At 41.0% G+C, this 24,975-nt stretch overlaps 1 protein-coding gene across 1 annotated transcript in view; it reads left to right on the top strand.

Moving 5' to 3' along the window:
• Nucleotides 1-24,975, top strand: part of faf1 (Fas (TNFRSF6) associated factor 1) — a 73,876-nt gene that overhangs the window by 22,774 nt on the left and 26,127 nt on the right. The window contains exons 8-13 of the mRNA XM_063890599.1: nucleotides 2,820-2,906; nucleotides 12,931-13,026; nucleotides 13,487-13,610; nucleotides 13,711-13,774; nucleotides 13,882-13,963; nucleotides 23,470-23,624. Of these exons, the coding sequence (XP_063746669.1) occupies nucleotides 2,820-2,906; nucleotides 12,931-13,026; nucleotides 13,487-13,610; nucleotides 13,711-13,774; nucleotides 13,882-13,963; nucleotides 23,470-23,624 (608 nt within the window). The remainder of the gene's footprint in view (nucleotides 1-2,819; nucleotides 2,907-12,930; nucleotides 13,027-13,486; nucleotides 13,611-13,710; nucleotides 13,775-13,881; nucleotides 13,964-23,469; nucleotides 23,625-24,975) is intronic.

The raw sequence follows: 24,975 nt of genomic DNA, 5'->3' as shown, positions 1-24,975 counted from the left end.
GCGAGAGTGAGCTTGTGACTGTTTAACGGAAACCTTTCCTCCTCTTTGATTCGCTTCCAGCCAGGGATTACAGGCAATTGGCATTTACAATGACTGGATCATTAATTCTGCCGTGAGGCGGATCGCCCAGCGGCCCGGCTCCACAGCCAGTCTCACTAATGTTGTGTGGCTCGTTACACCCCTGTCTCATCTCAACACACAAATCAGCATCTCCATATTTGTTACTAAGACTTTGATTTAAATCCTGTTCCTTTACATTTGAGTGTCTTTCTATCCAAGTCGGGTTGGTGCCATGTTCTGCTTATTAGGCAGTCCATATATTCCAGAAATACTCAATTGTATTTTAACTCAAACAAGTTTTCAGCTGTTATTTCTTTGTAAATGTGCGTGCTGAAACTAGTTATTGAAATATGCTTGTGTCTGTTTGTTGCAGACTCTGTATATGCTCAGTGAGGTAGCAGCAGTGGCAGACAGGGGGCAGCATCAGACTTTATTGCTACTCGATGCCGTGGCCTTCACATGCAATGCTTTGCTACAAAAACTTACCTGCAGAAGCACGGACAAGACATTGTGTCACCCTGTGTCTCTTCTCATTGTTTTCAAGATGTGGTTGCATCGGATTCACACTTTTCACACGGAGAAGGCCAGTGTGACGGTGTGTCTGCAGATTCTGCCTGTGTAGTTTCAGGTGTGTTTTGTCTGTGTTGAGATCAGGTTGTCCTCTGCCAGGTGCCTCTCACTGTCCGTCTGTCTCCCCCGTCCTCCTCTCCATGGTGGGCGTCAGTTTGTTGTTTCTCTGATGCTGCTTTAACCTCTGACTGCAGTCTCTTCATTACTAGTGTTTATGCCTCTCCTTTCCTCCCTCTCTCCCCCGCTATTCATCTGCTGGCCAGCCGGTCAGTCAAATCCCTGTAGTCCGGCTGGTCAAACACAGATATTACACTCTGTAATAACACTGGCCACCCGCTCTGACCCCAGCCTGCCAGCCTGGCCACGGCTTCTCTTCATAAGGAGAGGCGGCGAGCGGTGTGCTGTGGGATTTACGATAGAAAGACAAAAGGCTGGACTGTGCCACTCATTTATTATTGTTCTTTTATTTGTTTCTCAACCTTGTTTGTCCTTTAAATTGCTTTGCAGTCCCGGGCCCAGCACACAAAAAAACCCTCCTCAAGAGATTGATAAGTTTGATAAAATATTTACTGTTTCCTTTTAATAAAGGGATACATTTATATTTCGGTAAGCAGCCCATAATGTGATCTCTCGCATACACCTACACAAGCACGTATAAAGGCTGCCCGATTAATAAAAAATCAAATCCCTTTTATTATTTTGACTGATATTGCCATGTTGATCCCCTTTGAACGTTTTTCAATAATAAATAACAAAATCTAATTTAATTTAAGAGGATCTTTACCAGACAATGATTTTTTATTAAGTCTGAAGTAGAATACTGGGAGTTTTTGAGCACCACAATACTTCATTTAGATATTTTCACTTATTTTGCGATGGATATTTGACTGGTCTATAACGGGATTGCCATTAGATTTCAATTGTTTGTGCAGCCCTAGTTCATATACAGATGCAAAGTGTAGTAGTATTTGAGTTAAGGAGAAAGCCCCCAGGCAGAGCATGCCCCCGCAGTCTTCTTCACTCAGTGTTCTGCAGCTGCTTTCCTGCTTTGCCTGACATTGGCTTTGACTTTGTGTTTGTAGCGTATTTAAGTTTCCACCTCCGTGACCAGCAGCTCTGCATATGCCCGAGGATCCATCTCTCTCCAGTGCTTTTTACAAAGACAGGATTTGACCCGTTTGTAGAGGGATCTGCACTCCACAATTGACAGTTTTCTCAGCATCAGTGTCCAGCGGCGCGGGCCTGAGAGGCAGAATTCTGCAGAACAAATGCACTAGAATCCACGGCCGCCGGCGCTCAGACGCCGACGGGGGCTTTGATCACCTTCGGCTGGCGCACATCAGGCTGGCGTGAGGGCTTTAAACCAACAACCCAGTGGACGGTGTAACGCGGCGCTCGGCGGGACAGGCGCGGCTGGCTGCTAACTGTTTAAAAGCATGGAATGTTATTAAGTGATGCAGATACAGCGTCCGCGCATGAATGGGGAAAGAGAAATACTGTTCATTTCAGAGCGTGGGGCTGTTGTTGCTGGGCATTAGCTGTGGCATCTGAAGAATGCTGATAACACTGGCTGTGGGTTTTTAATTTTTTTCTCCTCCTCTCTCTTTTTGACTCATCTCCTCCTTCCTTCTCTGCCTCCACCCTCATGCTGCTGAATGGAGGATACTTTGATGTAGCCCCAGACATTGTATTCACTGTTGGATTAGTCATGGAAATGGTTTTCACCTGTAGTTTTAATATTAGTTTATAATATAGGGCTGCACAATAATCGAAAATGTAACCGAAATATGGATTAGTCCAATACTCAATCCCAGTATGTACAATATTTATTGAAGGGTTAATAGATGTTAAAATACCCTTTTGAATCCCTGCCTAATTCCTCCGACTTAACAACACATATTTGACTGGTAAGGATGCTCACTATGAAATCCTGCTTCGGTCCTTTTTGTATATTTTTTTAATGAGAATTATGATGCAAACATAATGCAAAAATTCCTCCAATTTTGTGAATCATTTGGCAATGCAATATTTACCAAAAAGATCCCAATTAGGTATGTATTCCAAATGGTACAGCCCTAAAACTTCATAAAAAGTCTGATGTTATAGTTGTGTAAGGTTTTTGCATTTTGTCTTCTCCCTAAGACTTATTATTCACTCATATTGTCCTATTTCTCCCCCCTTTTTTTCAGGTGAAGAGAAACGTTTCAGACTTGACCAACATCCCAGTCCGGCATCAACAGTGGGACGGATGGCCCACCTCAGCATCTGATGACTCAGTAAGAAACACATTAAACACACAGTTGAACACGTGTTACCCAGACTTACAATTAGAGGAGAACCTGTAGCATCGTCCTTCACTTTTCTGTGTACTGTAAACACTACCTCACTGATTCTTTGAGCCACGACAGCCTTAGATAATGACCTTCTGTTCAGAAAAGCCCATTGTCCCCAAAACTATCGATACAGCTCATTTTAATAGCAATAGTGGAAACAGTTCCACAGTCTGTCGGCCGTCACGAAACCATCTGTCAGAAGCATGAGAGTAAGATGTTGAAGCTAATTAAGATGTCAAAGACGGTTCCCATCCCGCGTCCTCTTATCTGTGGACATTAAAGCTCACATCATTGAGTCCCGCTGACCTCTCCCGGCCGGGGGTCGCCCGTCCCAGCCATTCACCCCCACACACAGTCAAGCTGATCAGAAGCGGCCCTCACAGAGAACCTTGAGGAACCTCTGACCCCTTTTGTCTCACCCCTTCTTTGAGAGCCTATGTGTTCCCATGCTAATTGTATGGGATGGTTTATCATGCTACATTGAGGAGCTGTTGTGCACACATTCTTGTGTTAACACCTAGCTAACGTTTTCCTTTTAGATCTGTGCGATTGTTTGGTTTGAAATATTGGTATTGACTTTGTTCCTGAGTGGTATCACATGTGCAGAACTAGCTCTACTGTAGCAACTGCACTACAAATGACCTTTATATTGTGGTATTGTACATTTCTGTGGTTAATAAGGATAACCTGTTTCTATTTACAGTGTGTTAGCGCTCTATAGGTGAATTATGGTTAAAAAAACTCAAAGTGAGTGAACAATAATGGCACCTGCTGTTATTCCTCCAAGTAAAGCTTTGAAGATTAACAGTGAGCAAATACATTACAACATTAATGTGGCTCAAAGGGCAAAGGACAAAAGGTTATGCGTCCTTTCACTACAGGAGGTTGTTTGCTTTAATTTGTTCCATTACAGCTCAGAGCAGAGGCCCATAACCCAGAACAAACCAAAGCACTATGGTGCAGATGTAGCATTGTTAGCACAATCTTTGTTGTCATCCAGTTATGTGATCAGTAAATAACGTGGGATTGCAACAGAAATACAAATCTGAGTTTAAATCTGAGTACTTTGTGGCCATGTGTTACAATGACTGACCTCAGGGTTGCTTGTTTATAATGGCACCAAATTACTTTGTTCTCCAACTCATAATTGTCTTTATGATCTCCTATTTTCAGGATATGTTTTTGCCTAGCCTAGATTGAATTAGGAAACTGTGATGCAAAAAAAGGTAATAATTAGATCAATTCTTCAACATGTTCAGCAGTTAAATCATTTTGGATTACATGGTACAAAATATTACTAATTATATCTGAGGGCTGTGATCCATGGAAACATCTCAAACCTAAATAAAAAATATGAATTCTTCTTCAAATTTCTTTACTTCATATTCTCAAAAGGAAATCATGTTTAAAAATATATAAAGTGGAATTATTTTAGCTACTATTCATTTATTATTTAATTGTTGAAAAAGCAATATTTATAGAACAAAATATTAAAAATATAATTTTATATTTTGCAAATGTGTAAAACAACAAAATTACTCAAATATTTTTGGAATAACAAATAGTACATTTAAGTGGTATTCAATGTTTTTCATTTGCAACAAAAATATGTGACTTAATACCCTAAAAAACCAGCCATATAAACAGGTTTGTGAATTTTATCCCCAAGCTGTCCCTATCAATCTCTATGCAGTGTTTAGATAAGTAAGGATGACGTAAACTAGTTCCGTTTATTACCTTTGTGTGTTTGTGGTCTGCCTTCCTGGTTAACCTCGGTCCGGCCCCCCCCAGGTATCTGTGGATATGAGTGCCAGGGATCATGAATAGATTGCAGCTCATTGTGGCATTTATAGGGCCCGGTTGGCACCTGGCTAACACACATCTGCAGCGTCTGTGTTTCCTGGATGAGGAGATATTAAAAAGCACGGAGACAGAAGAGTAATAATGGCCTCTGCCCGAGTCACAGCCCTCTTATTGAAACGTCTGAAGGTATTAACAGAGAAAGCCCAGGGCTTGGCCGGCCTAGCAGGCGGGGAGGAAGCCAGTGTTGGTGTGGAGCTCATTAGGCCGCTCTCATCTCCCGGGGTTTGGGCCAATAATAAACATGGCAGCCAGCGGCCCCAGATTACACTTAGCTCTGCACACTAGCCTGCTTTTAGTGGAATCGATTACTACTTAACTCTGCTTTTCCTTAAAGTGCGTGATATAAGGGTTTGCCTGGATTGTGTGTGTTGTGCATATTTGCATTTGTGCGTTTGCAATGGGTCTTATTGCACACAGGGTCTGGGTATCAAACCTCCAAACATCAGGAGGGCTAACAAAACTAACAACATTTTAGAGAACAACTATTTAAGTTGTCTTAAAATATTTCCTTTTTGTTTAGGTATTACTTCTTTTGCTTGTGGTTTTTTAAAAACATTTTCCTGTCTTTTATTTAGAAAGCTTGGTTAGGTAACAATGGAAAAACCAACAAAAGTAGGCCCGATTTTTACCAAAAATGCAACCGCATCGGATTTATTAATTCCTTTCTAGATGTAAAACGTATAAGCAATGTTTCTTAAATACATCCCCCACCCTAGCTTACACATAAAGTCAAAATATTAAACATTTATTTTGTATTTAAGTTTCTTTTTAATCTGAGAATTTTGGATAAAAGTGTCATTTTTGTATTGGTACATTGTGGAAATTCTGTAAACACGGTGTCTAATTCCTATTTAAAAACGCTAACTGGGACAATACCGTGTAGATGCTGCTGCAGTTACAGTTGGATGTACACCCACTTTATTATACAGTCCTAAGTGTAGGGGTAAAATCAGTTTTGCAGGCTCAGGATGCACATATATTTTCTCACTATAGTTAATCTAATTGATCAATTTGTTCTGAGTATCTGTCAAGTTCTTGTGTTCTGGGAAAGAGACATCTGAGTGGTGGCATTGTTTGTTTATGTATTGTTGGAGAGTGGGGAATTATTTAGTCAGAGAGAAATTCTCACCTTTCAGGGAAACTAGTAGTTATGTCTTATCCCCCCCCCTCTTCCTGATACTGTCCACTCAATGTGTTTCATTGTTTATTGTGCTGTGAGTTATTCAAGGCCTTATGGAGAGCTGAAATTGGATCAGGATGGATAGTGTTCGAGTAGCTCCGGACAACAGATCGGTTCATTCAGTGCACTGTGTTATTGTATTTCATGTTAGAGCGAGGAGGGTGAGTTTAAAAGGAAGTGGCACAAAGTGTTTTTGAAGCAGTAGCAACGTGAGGTGATGCTCATTTCAGGCAGAATGTGGGGGCCTGTGTCATGAAGTGTTGTATTAGAGTTTTTGAATCATAACAACAAAAAAACATCAGTTGCAGCAACAAATAATCTCTGTTCAACAATTCTAAATGAACTTAAATGTGCAACCATCAAATGGTGCTGCTGGTATGATTACCTTTCCGTGTTAAGCCATCATGATGCAGATCTTCAGTACGTGTTGTAGTCCAAACCCTAACCCTAACCCTAATGCTGTTACGTGAGTGGCTTGTCAGAATTTGAATATATTTAATGCCAATGTTCCTAATTTATTCATTAGTTTGTGGTGTTTGGTGGTTTCAGTAACCACATGGACGAGCACGCTGCCTTCTTGTGTGTGTTTTGTGTAGCATTTCTTTTTAATTGTCATATAGTTAACATTGACAGTACTAGAAGAGCCTCGATTGGACTTCACTGTAGTTGAATCTTGATTGAATTAATTGTACTTCAGGTGGATTATTACAATTACTCAACTCCTGCATTCATTGCAAATTCCATCATCTAGCTGTGTCTTTAATACCTCCTGATACAGCGTTGAAGATGATGACGGATGTTTTGGCGACAGAACATGAACTTCCTGTGCTGTGTGAAATATTCAAATTAAGCCCCGCCCCATTTTCTTCTTCTATTCCTTCGCCAAAAACGGCATGGCATCATCACATTGGAGCCGTTTTGATTGACAGTCTTTCCTCCACACCTGTTGGGTTTGATTGACAGCCGGTGGGACATCCTTATTACACCCCCCCCCCCCATCTCCACAACCCCCCCATCCTTCATTGTGGCTCAGTAATTGCTGACATTTATGCAGTGTTTCATGGTGTTTGCTAATGTATTAATGCTGCCGAGCCTCCGAAGTGCCTTCGCCTTGTAGGCCAGCACCTTCCTCCAGTTCCCAGCTGGCATTAATGGAATCCTCTCCTACCTGATAGGGGCCTAATAAACCCTGGATTTATTGAAGGAGGGGGGTGGGCTGGTGGTTTCCGTAGCAACAGGGCTCAGCGATAAGCTCTGTCCCTTGTGTGATGTGCTGCCTTCAGGTGACATTCAGCGCCAAGTTAGTCTGTCAGTCTTATGTTGTTATCTTAACTGTTTGAATGGGTTTGCTCAGCTCACATCTCACTACTTAGGAGCTTGATAGACTTCCTCCAATTGGAAGGTCGGAGGTTCGATCCCAAACTAATGCAAACGACATGTTGATGCGTCTTTGGGCGAAATCACTCACCCCGAATTGCGTGTGTACAACTGGGTGAATGCTGACATACTGTATATGTAAAAGTGCAGTAAAAACTGGAAAATAAATAAGATAAGAAGACCCTTTATTAAACCCAAAGGGGAAATTAGACACACATTAGAAATATACATGCATGGGACCTATACGGATTACGTCAGATATTCACAATCACATGCATTTTTTTCTAAAGGTCTGATTGGTTCTTGAACCGGCGACCCTTCACTTCCCAAGCCAGGTCTTTAATGAATGAGCTACAGCCACTCCCAAATTCAGTCCATTTGACTTTTACTACCATGTATCATAACTGATCCAACAGTCATTAATGTATGCCTATATCCTCTAGCTCTGTTTGCATCAGTTTGTGTGTGTACATAGATTACAATCACAGAGGCGTAACTGCAGCCAGCCTGAAACAAGGAGACCAACAGGTGTTAAGGGTGGGGCGCACCTGGCCTTCCTTCATATTCTGCCTTCTTTTTCTGGCCTTTTACTCCCTATTTTTCACTCATGTTCTCCGTACTTCCCTTCCTCCATCCATCTCCTTCCCCTTCCCTGTCTTCTCTTCCCCACTCTTGTCGCCGTCCTCCCCTCGCTGCATCAAAGGGAGAGCGGTGTAAGGTGGGACTGTGGTTGTGGTTGCCTTCAGTGCAGCTGTCAGTAGTAATTATCTCACACTCACAGCCAGACACCTAATCCAAACACTGCCTACACTAGAAAGGGAAAAAAATGAAACACAGAAAGAATGAAGGGAGAGAAAGAAGGAGAAGAAAGGCTTCGAAAGGAAGAGGGAGAGTAAGGGAGGGGGAGAAAATTCTTCCCCTGTATTGGCCCCTGAATGCTCAGAGCCTCAATGCAAGTGTTAATTAAAAGAATCCAAAAAAGAGGAGCCCTTTCCTTTTGTGTGGATATGTGGGAGAGGGTCATTTGGGGGGGTTAACCTCGTCCCCCTCCCACCCCCCAGTGCCCTGCGGCGCTTCAGCCTTGTTTCCACGTTTTACCGCTGAGCCGCCGAGCTGCACTTGTGTACCTCAACATCAGGAGAAGCCACAGGGTCAAAGCGAAGGAGAGGATTGAGAGGCACTCGACTCATTTCTCTTTTTCACCTCCCCTCCTTGCATCCATGTCAGCTCAAACCCCTCCAGGCTGTCTTTGACGGGGGAAGTGATCAACTTTATTTATACACTTATTAGGCCCTCAGACGAAAGCCTCTCATTGTGAGGAGTGGGGGTAAAGGGTTTACGGGGATCCTCTCGGCAGCCGCTGTTAAGATTCTCACGTTTGATTGCCACTCGATTGAGGAATGGGCCGAATAGACTTGGGGCCATGCCTTCACATCCTTAAGGATCAGACCATGCATGTCTTTGTCCCGCTCAATACCTACAACGCTCTCTCAGAGATAATTCCCCCCTCAGGCCTGAGAGCCACCATGTCCTAAATAACGTCTCCTAAGTCACAGTTGTCTTTTTCTTTCCTTGAACAAAAAAGTATCGCTAACTGTCTAACTATTTGTTGTTTGAGTGAAGTTTTTGTTCCATTAAAGTTCTCTGGAAAAATATGAACAGGGCTAGACTACTAAATGAATAGCTAGTGCTAACTAACAGGCCTGAGAAGCACCTTGTCTTTTCTTTAAGTCACAGATGTTTTTATCTTTCATTCAACAAACTAACTTGACTATCGGGGGAAGTACTTTTTGGTTCGATTACTTTGTAAAATGCTCCAGGAGAAAATATGAATCAGTGTTCTAATAAACATAACCAGACTTCTATATTCTGTTAGTCCTCCAGGCCCGTTTTGACTTAAATGGCTTCTTTTAAATTTCAAATCCACCCCCAAAGAAGTTTCCTTTCTAACTTTATTTGTACTATTGGGGAAATGGTCTTTTATTCCCTTTCTTTTTAGGGAAAAACATGAATAACACAACAATATTTAATAAACACGACGAGACCAATCAATGAATAAACGTCAGCACCGAGTCATTCCTTTTACTTTGAAATGTTATGTGGAAAAACTTTCAACTTAAACTTTAACTTTCATAAACAGGATCGCCTTAAATGGCGTCCCTTTTTTAGCTCGGTGTTTGTTTTCTTTCGTTGAATAAAAAGTCAACGTTACTTTTATTGTTGTGGGAATGGTTTTGCTCCATTACTTTGTAAAGCTCTCTTAAAGAATATATTAGTAAGTCTCAGAGATCATCATCTCTCAAATGCCGTCTCTCAAGGCACAGGTTTTTTGAATTTAATTCAACAAAAACTTTTCCTGAATAACTTTACTTTAACTGTTGGGATTATGGCTTTTTCCCATTAGGTTGTTAAATTCTGTGGAAAACTGTGTTAGTGTGTCGAATACAATCTCAGGCCTGAGACCGGCCGTGTCTATGCGAGTCATTATTGCTTTTCTTTTGTTGAGCCAAAAGTATTGCTTACCAACTTCTCTGTTGTTAACTAGTCAGTCTCTCAGTGCATATTTAACCCTCATGACTCGAATGGCATGTCTTTACGTCACAGTTGTCTTTTTCTTTCGTTAAACCAAAAAGTATGGCTAGCTAACTCTGGTTTTACTACTGGGGGAAACTTGCTTTTTGCCGTTACTTTGTAAAGTTCATTGGAAAAAAGACTAAACTACTAAATAAGTTAGAGTCTCTCTCTGCCAATTCAAGACCCATCAGCTTAGATGGCGTCTCTTTAAGTCACAGTTGTCTTTTTCTTTCCTTCAACACGAGAATGTTGTTTTTGTCCCATTACTTTCTAAAGTCCTGTGGAAAAATATGAAAAACACATCATCTAATAAACAGGACACAAATAATAAATGAGTCGGTCTCTCAGTGGTAATTAAACACTTAAACCTTACACCTATCATGGCTCAAATGACGTCTCTCAAAGTCACAGTTGTCTTTCGGTCAACAAAAACTTGTCCTAACTACCTTTACTTGGGGGACTGTTGTTTTTGTCCCATTACTTTGTGAAGTTCTGTAGAAAAATATGAATAACCCTTAATCTACTAAACAGGACCAGATTACTAAATGAGTTAGAGTTAAGTTACACGAGCAAAGACGAGGCAATTCAGATAAGTGTTCTTTGTAGGTGTTCCTCGGTTGTCCTCGCTGTGACGCTTACACACTTCTAATTGTCAGGAGTACACTCGCTACTAATTTGTAATACACAGGAAATACAATCTGTTATCTGTGTGTACACCTGTGTTACTGTGTCAGGGCTCATAGGAAAGGTCTCTGAGAAAGCACCGTCATATCTTCTTGTATATACTTGTTATGTGTTTCAGTGTTGGCTTTACCCTTTAGCTGTGATGTCATTCTTTGTTTGTGTAGTTTCATCGTTGCATGGCAGTCAAGCCTCTGCTTTTTTTGAGCGGTTTTCCTCGTCTTAAGACAACACTTGGAGGGAACACTCATCAGGATATTATTCGTTCTCTAACTGTCAGGGGAGACCCTGTGTTTCTCATATGTTCTCCTTGGTTACTGAGCTGCTGGGAATTTAAGACACAGTGGTTCATATTGTAATGAATATACTCAACTGTGTTTTTCTCAGGCTGCGATGGTTTGTAAAATTTCTGACCTGGGGATCAGATGGAGTTCATTCAGTTAATGAAACTAACTAAAGCTTCATATTTCAAATCACCACGAAGCAGTCATCCCTAATCGAAGGTATTAATGGGATAGATACTTTGGGGTTAAAATCTCTAAGACTAGACTCATTTATCGTCTTATTTCCAAACACCAGTTTCATTTAGTCTTGCGTGTCGCTCAACCACGACTGTCCCAATGGGTTTCGTTCAGATATTTTAGTCGTCACGCTGCAGCAAACTCACTTTTCAAACATTGATGAAGATAAGGCAGTGTGGAAAGATGGATAGGCAGTGTGAATGGCACTTTATCAGGTCCAGGTAAACAGCAGTACTCACAAGTGAGTCCATGTTGCTGACAGGGTCTACTGGTTACACTGTTGTGTCCTGCTATTGAAGCGGGGGCCAGCGCGAGGAGCCACTCGGCCTTAAGAGAGAGTAACTCCGTGAGGTCCGTGTAGCTCTTTTCAGACTCAATTGGCGTTGCATGTAATCGTGTCCCGATTCAACCATGTCCAGCTGCTCTTTGTGCGTCTTAGCGGCCGACAATGGGGCGGATCACGGGACCTCTGCAGGCAGACACAGCTTCCCTGCCTCTTATCACACCCGGCCTGTCGCTGCCCTGCTGTTTTAGAAGTTCACTCTCCCAGAAAACTATTTGCATCTGGGTTTCTTTTTACGCTATGCTCTCAACAAGTAGTGCGTCAGTGAAAGTATTGTTGCGTTATTGTGACAAGTACCAGAACATGCAGGCTAGAAGTCATGGTTGGATTGTTAGCAGTCCTGTGTTTGGTGGTCACAATTTGGTGGGAAAAAACTTAATGGTGATTATTTTTGACTGATATTCCAATTGTGATATTAGAGAGAATGATTGTTGTTGAAAAATTCTTCACATGATTATTAAAAATATACATTACAATAATCCTTTAGTCTGTAGTTAGGAGGATTAACCAAGCAAATACTTTCTGTAGAAGTGTGTAGAGTAATATTTCTTCATATTTTGACTATTGTGATAACATTTCCATTACATATCCAGCCCTATGACACGGTCACTGTGACAGGAAGGAACAATATGTCTTCAAGTTGGATCTAGAAGTTGCCTTTTGGTTGTGAAATGTTTGGAATCAATCTCAAATCTTGCTCTTTTAAAGGCGGGTATCTTCAGTTTTATGTCCTGCAAGCGGCCCTGCCTGTATTGTTGATGTCCCCTCGGGGTCTCAGCCAGGAGCCGGCAGTTGTAATGAGTCCCCGAGGAACCATTTTCAGTCTTCTGCCTTTGGATTTGGGAGCTCATTAATCAGGTGTTCTCTTACTACAAAACCACCATCACGGCCACTGCAGGTGTAAGGAAACCTCATCATGCTTTTCCTCTCATTAGAAAAATGAGAAGGCTTTGGTTGGAAGTCATTAAGCAATCCTGCAGCGTCAGGCTCTCGCATAAAGACTGATATTTCTGATATTTTTAAACATCTTTAAGTGATAATATTGTTCTAGTTTTCAGCTGCCAGAATTTCTGTAATTTCTGAAATCCTGTCCTGATTTTGTTTAATGGAGAATCCAGCTTAAAACAGGGTTGAAATACTAATATTTTAAGTGTGTAGCTGTGTAGTCTGTGTGTTTGACGGGACTTACTTTAACGGGTCGTTTTCTCAACTGAGATTGGCAGTTTGGGGCTTTTTAAATACTCCTCTCAAAAACCAGATTGAACAGTATTTGAGAAGGTATGATGTCTTTGGTTAGAAGGGATGATAAGGCAATGCTTTGAGTTGACTAAGATTAAGATGAGTGATCACACACGGTCTAACATCTCTCACAACCAGGTGGCCTCCGTTGTTCGGCTCATGACTCTTCCTTTGTGTTCCTGTTTTCAGATGACGCTAGCTGTCTCTGGGATCAACCATCCTTGCCATCGACTCAGTGTTTGTCGAAGGTCCTCACCAGCCAACTCCCAGGAACCCACAGAAGAGGTACACACACACACACACACACACACACACACACACACACACACACACACACACACACACACACACACACACACACACACACACACACACACACACACAAAACAATTGTGTTATTTACTTCTGTTAAAATAAGTCTGGAAATGAATAAACGATTTGATCAACGTTACCTCTAATAAAATACACAGCTCTTCCACTTTAAAATCAGCTTTACTGCACAAATGTACACAAGTAATTTGTCTTCTTCTTGTTGTACGTGACACAATAACTTATGATTTTGTGTATTTACTTAAAAGACCTCAGACTAGGTCTTTATAGAGTCACAGATATTGCATAACCTTAAATCAAACCTTCCACATTGGCTCCTTTTTTATTCCTCTAACTGATTTTGTGATTGCTCCATTACACACCTAAACTTATTCCTTCAATACACACCACGAACCTGGTTTCTGTTTGTTAACAGTGTGCAGATGTCCATATGGTCAGCGACAGTGATGCGGATGATTTTGAAGACGCGTCAGAGTACGGTGTAGACGATTCAGAGATGTTTGGATTGGGCTCCTCTACCTGTCGGAAAGCACCTATGAGTAAGCACAGTGCAGTAGCTTTGGAGTTGTTATTTTCAGCTCCAGGTTTTGTATTACAGACATGCAACTCAGAGTTTCACCATTCAATCTTCTCTTACAGTGCCAGAAAATAGTGAGAACGAAGCTGATGCCTTACTGCACTTTACTGCCGAATTTTCTTCAAGGTAAGAGCCTAACGTCAAGTTCTGATTCAAAAGACTCTCTCATGAAAAGAAAGCCGGAATGTAACAGTGTCTTCATGTGGTGTTTGTCTGTTCTGTGTGTCCTTAAGGTATGGAGAGACTCACCCAATGTTCTTCATCGGGTCTTTGGAGGCAGCGTCTCAAGAGGCCTTCTATGGCAAAGCCAGAGATGTAAGTGAAATGTATTCATTTATGACGATACTGTAATAGGCAACATATATATCTTAATGCTTAAGATCTGAGGACCTGGTGTTTGAAGTGTTGGTTTGTCCTTAAAGAGGCCCTATTAAGCGCTTTAGAGTTTTCCCTTTCCTGTAGTGTATTATATAGGTTTTTGTTCATGTCAATGGTCTACAAACACTAAAATCCCTGTGTTTCTCTCCCATACACTCCCCCCTCCTGCCTCAAACACTCCCATTAGACTGCATGTTAACTATTGTAACATAGTGACATCACTATGCAACACGCACACTTTTATTGGTTAGCGCTCCAACACATGGTACGTGATAGGCTAAGGGGCGGGACATCTCTAAGCAGTTGATAAATCACAACAGAGCTGGCCAGCTAACCAATCAGAGCAGACTGGGCTCTGGTTTCAGACAGAGGGTGAAAAGAGGTGCTGCAGCACAGGCAGTATGAGAAACATAAAGAGCTTTCTGAACATTAAAGCATGGAGACATGTCCCAGGAGAGGAACTAAATATAAGTATGAAGCTGAGAATAAGGCCCCTTTAAGCACTGGTGTCATCCCTTGTTGATAAACCAACCATTGCTTTTTCTTCATCATTTATTTTAACAGTTTTCTTTGCTTGCTAACACAGAGGAAAACCACAAACTGAGAAAACGTTTTTATTCATCTTCCATCTGTCGAGGGAGAATCTGCGTTTCTGATATCTTACTGATCTGGTGGGAAGTTAGGATGAAGTGGTTATTATTATAATCAATTTTCAGTACACGCCGTACGTCTGCAGTGCATTCTGTGTGAATGGGATCTTCCTGTCGTGAGCACCAGTGAAATGCGGTTTATTTTATTAGTTCTAGCTAAATCTCTGTCAACACACACACAAGCACAATAAAAAGATGGAATATAAAAGAGAGTAGAGGTACCTTGTCAGGGATTTTGGTTCTTATCAGTACTCGCCAATAGGCTTGGGCGGATCTATTTATTTATAACCTCATACATACCTGACATTTCAGCTGGTTATATCAAAGGAGCAGCTTGTCTCTAAAATGAGGAAAAACCTCGTCCATCTTTAAAAGAAAGCCAATCTTAAATAATCCTGATGCTAACCCCCCTTCACTTTAATCATGAGATGACAAGCAGGACATGGGAACTTGGCCTGGGTGTGGAGGAGTTGTAGAATCCATCATCAACAAATAAACAAAACTGTACACACACTGTACTGCTTTGTTTACAGCCATCATGCTATTGCTGAAGTCAAACTAACGGCTTCTTTTATATACATATTATGGTTTAAAAAACACCTTCAAACTACATTTGAATATATCCCAGATGCTTACAGGTGAAGGGTATTGCCACACTAACTGAAACCCTGATGGAGCGTCTGTATTTTCTACAGTATTAGAATGGGATTTCTAAATAACCCTATCATGCTTCAATACCCTGATACAGCCCACGCTTATCCACTAGTTGGTCTGTGTTGCCGACTTGATCTGGTGGTAATACAGTCCTCTCATACTATAGACAACCATGAAGAATTCCTCCTGAGATCTCAGCAGAAGTGGACTGAAAATAGCCATATGTTTAATAAATGCAATTGGCAATTCACCGAGCTTTTTTTTAAAGATTCCATATGTGTTCTTAATTAATATTGCTGTGTAGTAAGCCTCTAGGCAGGTTTATGTTGTGTTTCTTTACTGGAATGCTACATTGGCCCCCCTGCTGTCCTATGAAGGGTTTTCTTTATTTTTTTGACCCAGACCTTTTGTTTTTCTGAACGCAGCCTTAGTAGACAATTAGTGTTAACACCAAGATAAACAAACACCCATAAACCTGAGCTGATTTAATCACGATTACAAACATTCCCTTAAATGTAGGACCTTTTTTTTGGGCAACCAGTGCCTTTTAACATAGTGCAGTTCAGAAACGGGTAGACAGAGGGGAAGACATGCGGCAAAGGGACTCGATCAAACCCCAGTATATGGCCGCCTGCTCTTCCCACTGAGCTATACGACGGCCGAATGCAGGACTGTTTAACCTTGATTCTATTTAGCTTTGAATTAATAATGCTGCATTATAACAAACAACACCAGACCAAATAATCTCTTTAAAAAAATCACAAATGCATATGACTGAATAACGGAGGAACTAACATTGACATTAAAAGTAGAAACCTCTACTTCTGATAAACCTTTAATGACCTTCACTTGCTGAGTGTTGGCGATAAGCTGCTAATTCAAACTCTCCTTCCTCCCAGTGTTCACTGTTATCTGTCTCCCCTCGCTGTAATGCTGTGTGGAGAAGGCTTTATCGCCACATTGATATCATTCCCTCAAAACCCTCATCAAATTTTCACCCCGACAGCTGAGGCTTTATTTTTAGCTGTCCACTTTTCCCGCCTTGTTTTTTTGGCTTTTGTCCTTTTAAGGGATGCTTGTATCAACTGACAGCTTGTGTGGATTACAGCCTTATTAGACTGTGAGGACACAGCAAGATGTTAGGGGGGTTCAGACCACCAGGCGCACAGAGCGGGAGGAAGAGATGACACCAGGGGCACAGAGTGGGAGGAAGAGATGACACCAGGGGCACAGAAGGGGAAAATGTGGTCTGAGAGGAGAGGAAGTCAGAGGAAGAAAGTGAGTGAGAAGAAGGAGAGGAAATTAAAGCATGAGAGGTTGAAGTGATGTAAAGAGTGTGAAATAAACAAAGATGGAAAACAGCTTGGCGTGTCGCCTGCTTCCCGGCTGATCTCCTCTCTCTAAGCCGGCACAATATGGCCGACGTCTCCCTGGTGTTCGCACACTCTGTACTGTACCGCTGTGCTCTACACGGCGCGGGGGCAGAACAAAGTATTCATTTTTCACTGTATTTCGTTGTATTCTGGGTGAGCTTGACTTAGTCTACCAACTGTGCCGTGGTTAGAATGGCTTTAGGGAAGCTGGAGGAAGAATTTCGCACGAAAACAGAAGCTATTTGATCTGCTCTGTGTTTGTCCTGTTTTGTCACCAGCGTCCTAGACGACAGGACCAAACAGGCTGCTTTTTAACGGTTTCATTACACAGTAGCATATGTGCCCGACTACGCACTCCCTTCTCCTCCATCTACCCCTTCTTGTGCTCTTTGGCTCCATTTGAAAAGGTGCTTTTTGTGTTCTCCTCGCAAAAAAGGCCTCCTTCATTAAGGGGATATTGGAAAAGGGCAGATTTGACTGCTCAGTGGGTTTATAAACAGAGGAATCAGTCTCACTCCCTCAAAGCCTGGGAGAGGCTAATCACTAAGCAAAACACTACATTTGATGAAGTGTTTCTGAAGGTGTGTGTTGGGGGACTGTTGAGATAGACTCAATCCATCCTTAATGAAAATGCTTTGGGCTGCTGAGCTGAGCTGAGCTGAGCTGAAGCCTCTTGGGGATCAGCGGTTAGTCGGGGAGATAGGCCACCCATCACTAACCACGATCCGCTCTAAATCCCCATCAACGCGCTGGTTAATCACTCTAACCCCACTCTGCTTTCGCTCTCCTGTCTGCCACACACAAAGACACATCAAAATTCATAGCCTCGCTGGAGAGGGGAGTTCACTGGATTTATCACTGCCGAGTATCTGCTTTAAAAACCCTGCAGTAGCCTCGCAGAGTCGAGAGCAGAGCGGTGTAGAGATGTTCATTTATCTGTCAGATCTGGGGCTGGAAATCACAATCAACACCCTATAATTGTCTCTGAACAGTACAGTTAAAAACACAGGGGGTGGTAGCCTTTGTGTACTGCTTAGAAATGGTATTGTCAACAAGAATTATCCTTCAAAACTTATCTAAAAAATAATTGTGAATGCTTTATCTTTTAATCTTGCTGTATTCGTTCAAGGAAACTAGTTTAGGAAATTCCCCCAAAAATGAAATGATGGTTATTATTGTTGGAAAGTATAAGACTACTTTATTTAATTCTTCATCTTACACTTGTAACAGTACTTGAGTAAGATGCACCAAGATCTATAATGTTTTTATGTATTTATTGTTTTAGTTTTAAAATATGTTGGGAGTCGTTTCAAGTACAGGGGCTAAAATACACTTCATGGCTTCTGGAATAAATCAGTAAAAATGTGGAAATGAAGGTTGGAATATAGATAGATATATAGATATAGATTCCCTTTATGTGAATATATTTCCTTTTACATTTTATTCCCCAACCATTAGTAAGACAAGGCAGGGAAATCATTAACAGCCCAAAAGCGTCATTAAAAATCAGATAAAATAGTAGAATAAAGAGTTATTTGATTGAATAAAAGGCAGTAGAAACCAGAAAAGCCTGGATTTAAAAGCAGTGAGATGAGTAGTTAAACAGGAGATCGTACAGCTAGCCACTTAGCGTTAGCATGCGATTCATTTCTTCAGTTTAATCACACTTTGGATAGAGTTTCTGTTCCGTGTTGTGTTTTCCGCCGGGCGTACAGAGCCTCCTGTGTGGTTGGTCATCCATCTGAATGTGTTTTCTACCCGCTGTGTGTCCAAGGTCATTAGATCAGTCATTTGAGCTATTCATTTTGAAGTGTTTGCTTTTCCACACTGAGCCTGCCATGTGTAGAACAATCACTATCTGGACTCCCTGCTTCCTCTCTGCACCCTCCTGTGTACCTCACTACCTGGTCTCCTCTGGTAGACACACCATACCTGTGATTAAAAAGCCTCGTCTTCATGTGATACAAAACACCACCTGCGGGAAACAGGGCCTTTTTATCAAACCATTAGCTGTCTGTCGGGGAAAAGATCACAATCATCCTTAGATTTCCCCTTTAAATTCCCACAAAGATGCTTCCAATTTAACCAATAATTCCACACAGTGTGATAATGTCATTTTTGTGTTAAGTGTAATTTGAGACATGATATCGTTTGGGACTTTATTAGCGTTCCCTTAATGCAGAGAGTCCTGTAAAGTACTGTAATGCTATAAGCACTGTGTTGTAGCTATTTTAAAATAGGGCACAACATTTGATACAGCGAGTCTACATGGAAAATATCATCTCTACATACATTCAGGGGCGCAGGTGAGACTTTTAAAATAGGGCAGAAGAAACTGAGAGAAATTATTTTCAGAATATTTACTTACTATTTGTTTTCAGTCATAGTAGCATTAACCGTAAGATTCAAGATATGTATTGTCATATGCACAGTAAAACACAGTTAGACTGTACAATGAAAATCTGACTTTGCTAGTCCACCCTACGCATACAAAACAAAGCAAAAAATGCAGTTAAAGATACTGAAATAGTTTTATTGCACATGGTTCACAGTGTACCAGATATTGCACGGCAGACAACAAAGTGCACTATGCATTGTAGGTAGTGCAAATGGTGAGTGTCAGTGTCTGTGTGGCAATCACAGTTCAATCAGTGCGTGCGTGCGTGGGGGGGCTAGCATCTTCACAAGCCTGATGGCCTGTGGGTAGAAGCTGTTTGTCAGTCTAATGGTCCTGGATTTCAGACTCCTGTAAGCGCCTGCCTGATGGTAGGAGAGTAAAGAGTCTGTGCTGGGGGTGTGTGCTGTCCCTGATGATGTTGTGTGCTCTCCTGGTGACCCTGGTGGTGTAAATGTCCTGAAGTAAGGGGAAGGCTGCTCCTGAGATGTACTGTGCAGTCTTTATCACACGCTGGAGTGCCTTCCTGTCCTGAGCGGTGCAGTTTCCATACCAGACTGTGATGGAACTGGTAAGGACGCTCACAACTGTGCATCTGCAGAAGTTGCTGAGCATTTTGGATGGCATACCAAATGTTCTCAGCCTCCGTAGGAATTGGGTTAAATTATAAATGGGGGGGACAGATCAGTGTCCCTATGAAACTGGGGGACATATCCCCCCCCGTCCCCCCCATTATCTGCGCCCCTGCATACATTCTTCTGTTTAGTTTGACTCCTCTGATCTGCAGTGGACATGTTTTTTGTTTTTACGATTTAGAAAGATGAATGTATTTTTCCTCCATGACTCTGAAGAATATTTCATAATTAAAGGTTGGAAGGGAGTTTTATCACAGTCCACAAATAATACGTAAAGCTTGACGTCTTTTTATTGTTAAATAAATCATTTCTTTAAAGAGTAAACTACTTAACTCTAATAACTGTTCAACTACTGTATAAACAACTCGTTTTTGTGTTGGAATGACAATGTGTTTTGGGAATTACTGACTGAAAAATGTAGGGATTAAACGGCTGGAGATTTTTAGTTTTACTAGAAAAATATTGGCATTATTAAAATGTTGAATGTATGCAAATAAAGCTGGTGATGTTCCTTCAGAGTAACATTGATTTAACAGCCAGAGGGTGAAACTATCTCAATGCCAACACTGTTTTTTGCATTAAATCTTAAATCCCTTTCACACGTTAGTAATCTGCACCCAGATGACTTACTAATTAATAATTATGTATATATATGGTTGATATTTGGAGGAGACCAAGAGCTAAAAACAGGATATTATATATCAAACTTTAGGACTAAATTCTACTTTTTCCATTGTAGCTTAGCTTTATTGCGGTGTTGAATTCCCAGGAGGCTAAGACACAACTCAGGACGGTAGCTACAGTAGAGTGCAGTAAAAAAAAGTCAGTGATTTTATTGATCACAGATCATGTTGTGTACTTTCAGAGTAAGAGGAACATTAAACAGTCAGAGGCTTTAACTGACCTCATGCTAACACTGTTTACTGCGTGAAATCTTTACTCTCTCTCTCACACACACACACACACACACACACACACACACACACACACACACACACACACACACACACACACACACACACACACACACACACACACACAATGCAGGCTTATGTTTAACCCGAACAGGTGTGAGGAAGGGCTATGGGGTCACTATCTGGCTCAGGTTGGACCCAGTAATTTAGCTGAGCGGAGGGATTTGCTCCTCCCCGCTCAGACAGGCAACACAAAAGATCTGAGGTGAAAGCAGAGAGGGAACAGAGGGGTACGGACAGTTTAACTGAGATGAAGGAGTTCAGTTGGCAAAAAAAATGCCCACTTTGATTAGTCTTTACACTTGCTCTAATTGAGCATGCCTGTGTGTGAGTGTGAGTCCTTCCCAGTGTGGGTATCACATGGGGAAGTCTGTGCCTCTGTACATGTCTTCATTTCTTAATCACCATTAGCACTAATGTTAGCATTGGCTATTCTTCCTGGGGTCCACACACATACCGTTAAACACACCACCACAGAAACTGCATATTCATAAAGTATTCATTTAAAACCAGTCAAATATCACGGACGCTGATGGCTGTGAAATGAATCTGGGATTTTCATGAACAATGTATGCTACACGGGGTAGGACTAGAAACGTTTTCATCTTTTTGTTGCACCTTTTTGAACATGAAGTATTTATTTTTATAACTTGTAAAGTCTTTTGTTATTTTGCTTCTTTTTATTTTTTTTTTCCTGTTTTTTTTGGTTTATTTTTTAACATATTGAATAAATTGACTAATAAAACAATCAAACAATAATTAATAACACATGTATACTACAAATAAATACTCAGTGGCAGTCATTTGTAATATAATACATATAATACAAATATTAAAAGATAATGTTCCCAGTGCTCAAAAATGATTTACAGGCACATAAAGATGAATGAATAATATTAATAATAACGTAAATTATATATGTATCTATCCTGCAATGTGATTTAATTCCAAGAAATTGGGTCTTAAAAATAATAAAACATTAATTAAATTATGTAACATTCTTTGCCAATTTCTACTTGCACCCTTGTTTACCTTTCATTTTTCATACATATTCGTTCACAGTTTATAGTATTCATACACACGGACACAGTTTTTTACTAAGCACTTATTATTACTGAAACTGAGATATTGTTTTAACCAATCTTTTGAACAATATGCACCGGTAATGACTCTACATGTTTTATTTACCATACCTGTGTTCACTTTAGTTAACATGAACCTTTTTTTGTATGACAGTGTTGAGTGTAGTGACTGTTACAGGTCTGCCAATCTCGACCGAGCAGAGGAGCATCTCCTTCTGTTACCCGACTCAGTTTGTCTTCCATGTGTGTTGTTGGGCCGTCAGTGTTTGTATCAGGTTTTTTTCCTTCATGTTGTAGACCTCTCCCTCCCCTCACACTCATTCCTCTCTCAAGACTGAATTTGCTTGTCTTCTCAGCATGAGTGTTTAATCTTTTCAGGGCCCGATGAATGAGTCCCCGGCTCCTTCTCTCTAGGAGCCCTGGAGATTATTCTAAAGCACTAATCGTTGAGCAAACACAGCAGTGCTCTCCCATTCCTATTCTACACAGGCCACAGTATAGCACAACTTCTCCTTTCACTTCCCCTCACGTTTTTACGCCCTGTGTAGATTTTTTTGCTTTTTGGCGTACGTAGCCTAGATTACAGCTCCTGAGAAACGGACCTCTTGAGTCCCCCCTTCCACAGCCGTGGTTTTAAAAAAAAAAGCATCGACTGAGAGAGTTTTTTTATTTGTTCTTATATAGCAAGAGAAGTGACATGTAATTTAGAGAGCATTATTTCCAACATTGTCCCCTGGAACCTTTTATGTTTGTGGGTGTGTTTGCTTTTTAATTAGATCGTCAGTGGGGAGAATCTGCCGGGCTTATATGATGGTGTCAATATCCTCGGATTTGGAGCTTCGTCAATATTGTCTGGCCCTGCCGCTACTAACCTGAACAGGCTGCTGGCATTTGGAGTAAAATAAATAGAGTGATTTGTCTGTTTTGTTTTCTCCATATCTTCGTCGCCTCCTTGAGAAGTTTTATTTGCACCGCTCTCCATTTGATTTTGCGTGGTATTTACTTTTTTTCTTTCCCAGTTGTGGCCTCGCTGTGGTCTGTAGGAGTCATGTTGGCTCTGATCCAGGGGCCCTTCGTGTCATTTTATGGTCATGTAATGTGGAGATGTCTCTTTGATGAGATCTCACTACAGATCGGAGAGCAATGGTTTTTTATTATTACACTTTAATCTTTTTCAAGATTACAGAGTCATTGTTTTTGGAGGTGTTTGTGTTATAGTTGGTCATAAAGCTGGTAATTTAACTCCAAATTAACTGAACAAAACTGAACAACTGTCTATTAACAGCCAACTTTACTATTTGCTGTTTTGGTTTCCCGAACACTGACTACAGTTTTTCCTTTTTCCACCTTTTCAATTTAAATATTAGAATTTATTGGCTTGACCATAACCACATACAGCGTTGCCAAACCCACTGTACGAAATGTATGCATGCTCGATTCATGTGCATATATGTTTTTCCACATTCGAACAAAAGCAGATGTGTAAAAAAAAATATCCTTTATTGGAACATGAACAAACAAATTCAGCCCTAAACCTACCTAGACCCCGTCCCATTTCTTAACCCCGTAAAGTGTCAAAAGCAGAAACCAAACAGGCTAATTAAAGACGATTGTGCAGGATATAACACCCGTTTCTTTCCCTGCCTCTAACCCCCTTTCCTCTCCTCTTGTGCTCCGCAGAGGAAGCTGCTGGCCATCTACCTCCACAACGATGACAGCGTCCTCAGCAACGTCTTCTGCTCTCAGATGATGTGCGCCGACTCCATCGTCTCCTACCTGAGCCAGAACTTCATCACATGGGCCTGGGACGTCACTAAAGAAGCTAACAAAGCCAGGTACCACACTTTGATTATTTTATCTATTCATAAGTGTTGTATTGAGGTGACTTGCTGGTCATAGGGCCGCAGTATTTATCAGCTAAAGCATGTTTCTTCTCCCTTATCTGTGAGTATCTAACTACATTTTTGAAGTTGTGGTATGATTAAAGACACAACACAAGTTAAATACACTATATTGTTTATTAAATGAGTGATACAGAACACAGCTTATACAAAAAGCATCAAGGCAAGTATGTAGCACCTTTCAACACTAGGTAATTCAAAGAGCTTTACAAAAATGAAAGACATTCAGAAGTTTAGCAGCGGAACCACATGGATAACCGAAGTATAAACTACATGAATAAAAGTCACAGTGCAGACAGTGTTAGATAGGAATAGTTGTATGTGTAATAGTTTGATGAATAAAGCATAGCATCTTTTTACATTTTGACAGAAATAAATATACACATTTTTTCAAGGAAGGGTTAAATGCTAGATGGGTCATTTAATTTATTTTTGCTCAGATGAATTGGTACCTCATGGTTTATTTGACAAAGTTGTACTACTATAAGGACATGTACACTTGGAGTAAGCGGCCGTTCGATCGCAGTAGACATGCAATCACAGTAACTGGCAGGACACAAACTTAAGTACAAATACTTTTAGGTCACCATTTATGTCACATGGACACAGAAAGTCTAACATGGAGTTTTATCATGGATCCAATAACAAAACAGTTCTCATAATAGATGACCAAAACTATAAGACCAAGGCTATTGCAAAAATGTCACTGCCTTTTAATTATTTACCTCCCTGGACCTCTCCCAGATCCCGGCTCCTATACCCGTCATACTGTTTAGTATTTCCTTTATCCAGCTGTTAAAAAGCGGAGCAATAACTGAGCCTCTACGCCCGGACTGTTGCTGATGTTTTATTTATGTGTGACTTACTGTCTGCAGGAGTGGACTGTTTGCATACTGACATGTATCTAATAAAGAGCATATTGAATGTATTTCAGTTGGACTGCCAGAATAGGAAAGCTGCTACTATCTTATTCCAGCATCAGTGTTTTGCTTCTACCAGAGGGGGTTAATGTAGTGTGAATAAGTGGCACTTGAATTTATAGTTATGTATAGACGATGAGCTTTTAGAAAATGATCTAAAATGTTGGAAGGAGCCCCGCTTGACACATAAACAGCGTTTTCAAATCTACTCGACTTAGTGTGGCCGTGTCCTTAATTGCTGGCATTCATCTCCCGCTGCATTGCTCACACCCCGCATCTCTGTCTTCTCATTCTCTCCTCCACTTCATTCTCTTTTTGAAGCTCCGAGGTTGCATGCTAACAAAAGGCGTTGTGTTTGCATGGTG

The sequence above is a fragment of the Eleginops maclovinus genome, chromosome 9, assembly GCF_036324505.1.
Source record: "Eleginops maclovinus isolate JMC-PN-2008 ecotype Puerto Natales chromosome 9, JC_Emac_rtc_rv5, whole genome shotgun sequence".
Lineage (NCBI taxonomy): Eukaryota > Metazoa > Chordata > Actinopteri > Perciformes > Eleginopidae > Eleginops > Eleginops maclovinus.
The sequence above is the reverse complement of the archived record's forward strand: the minus strand, read 5'-3'. Positions and strand labels throughout refer to the sequence as shown.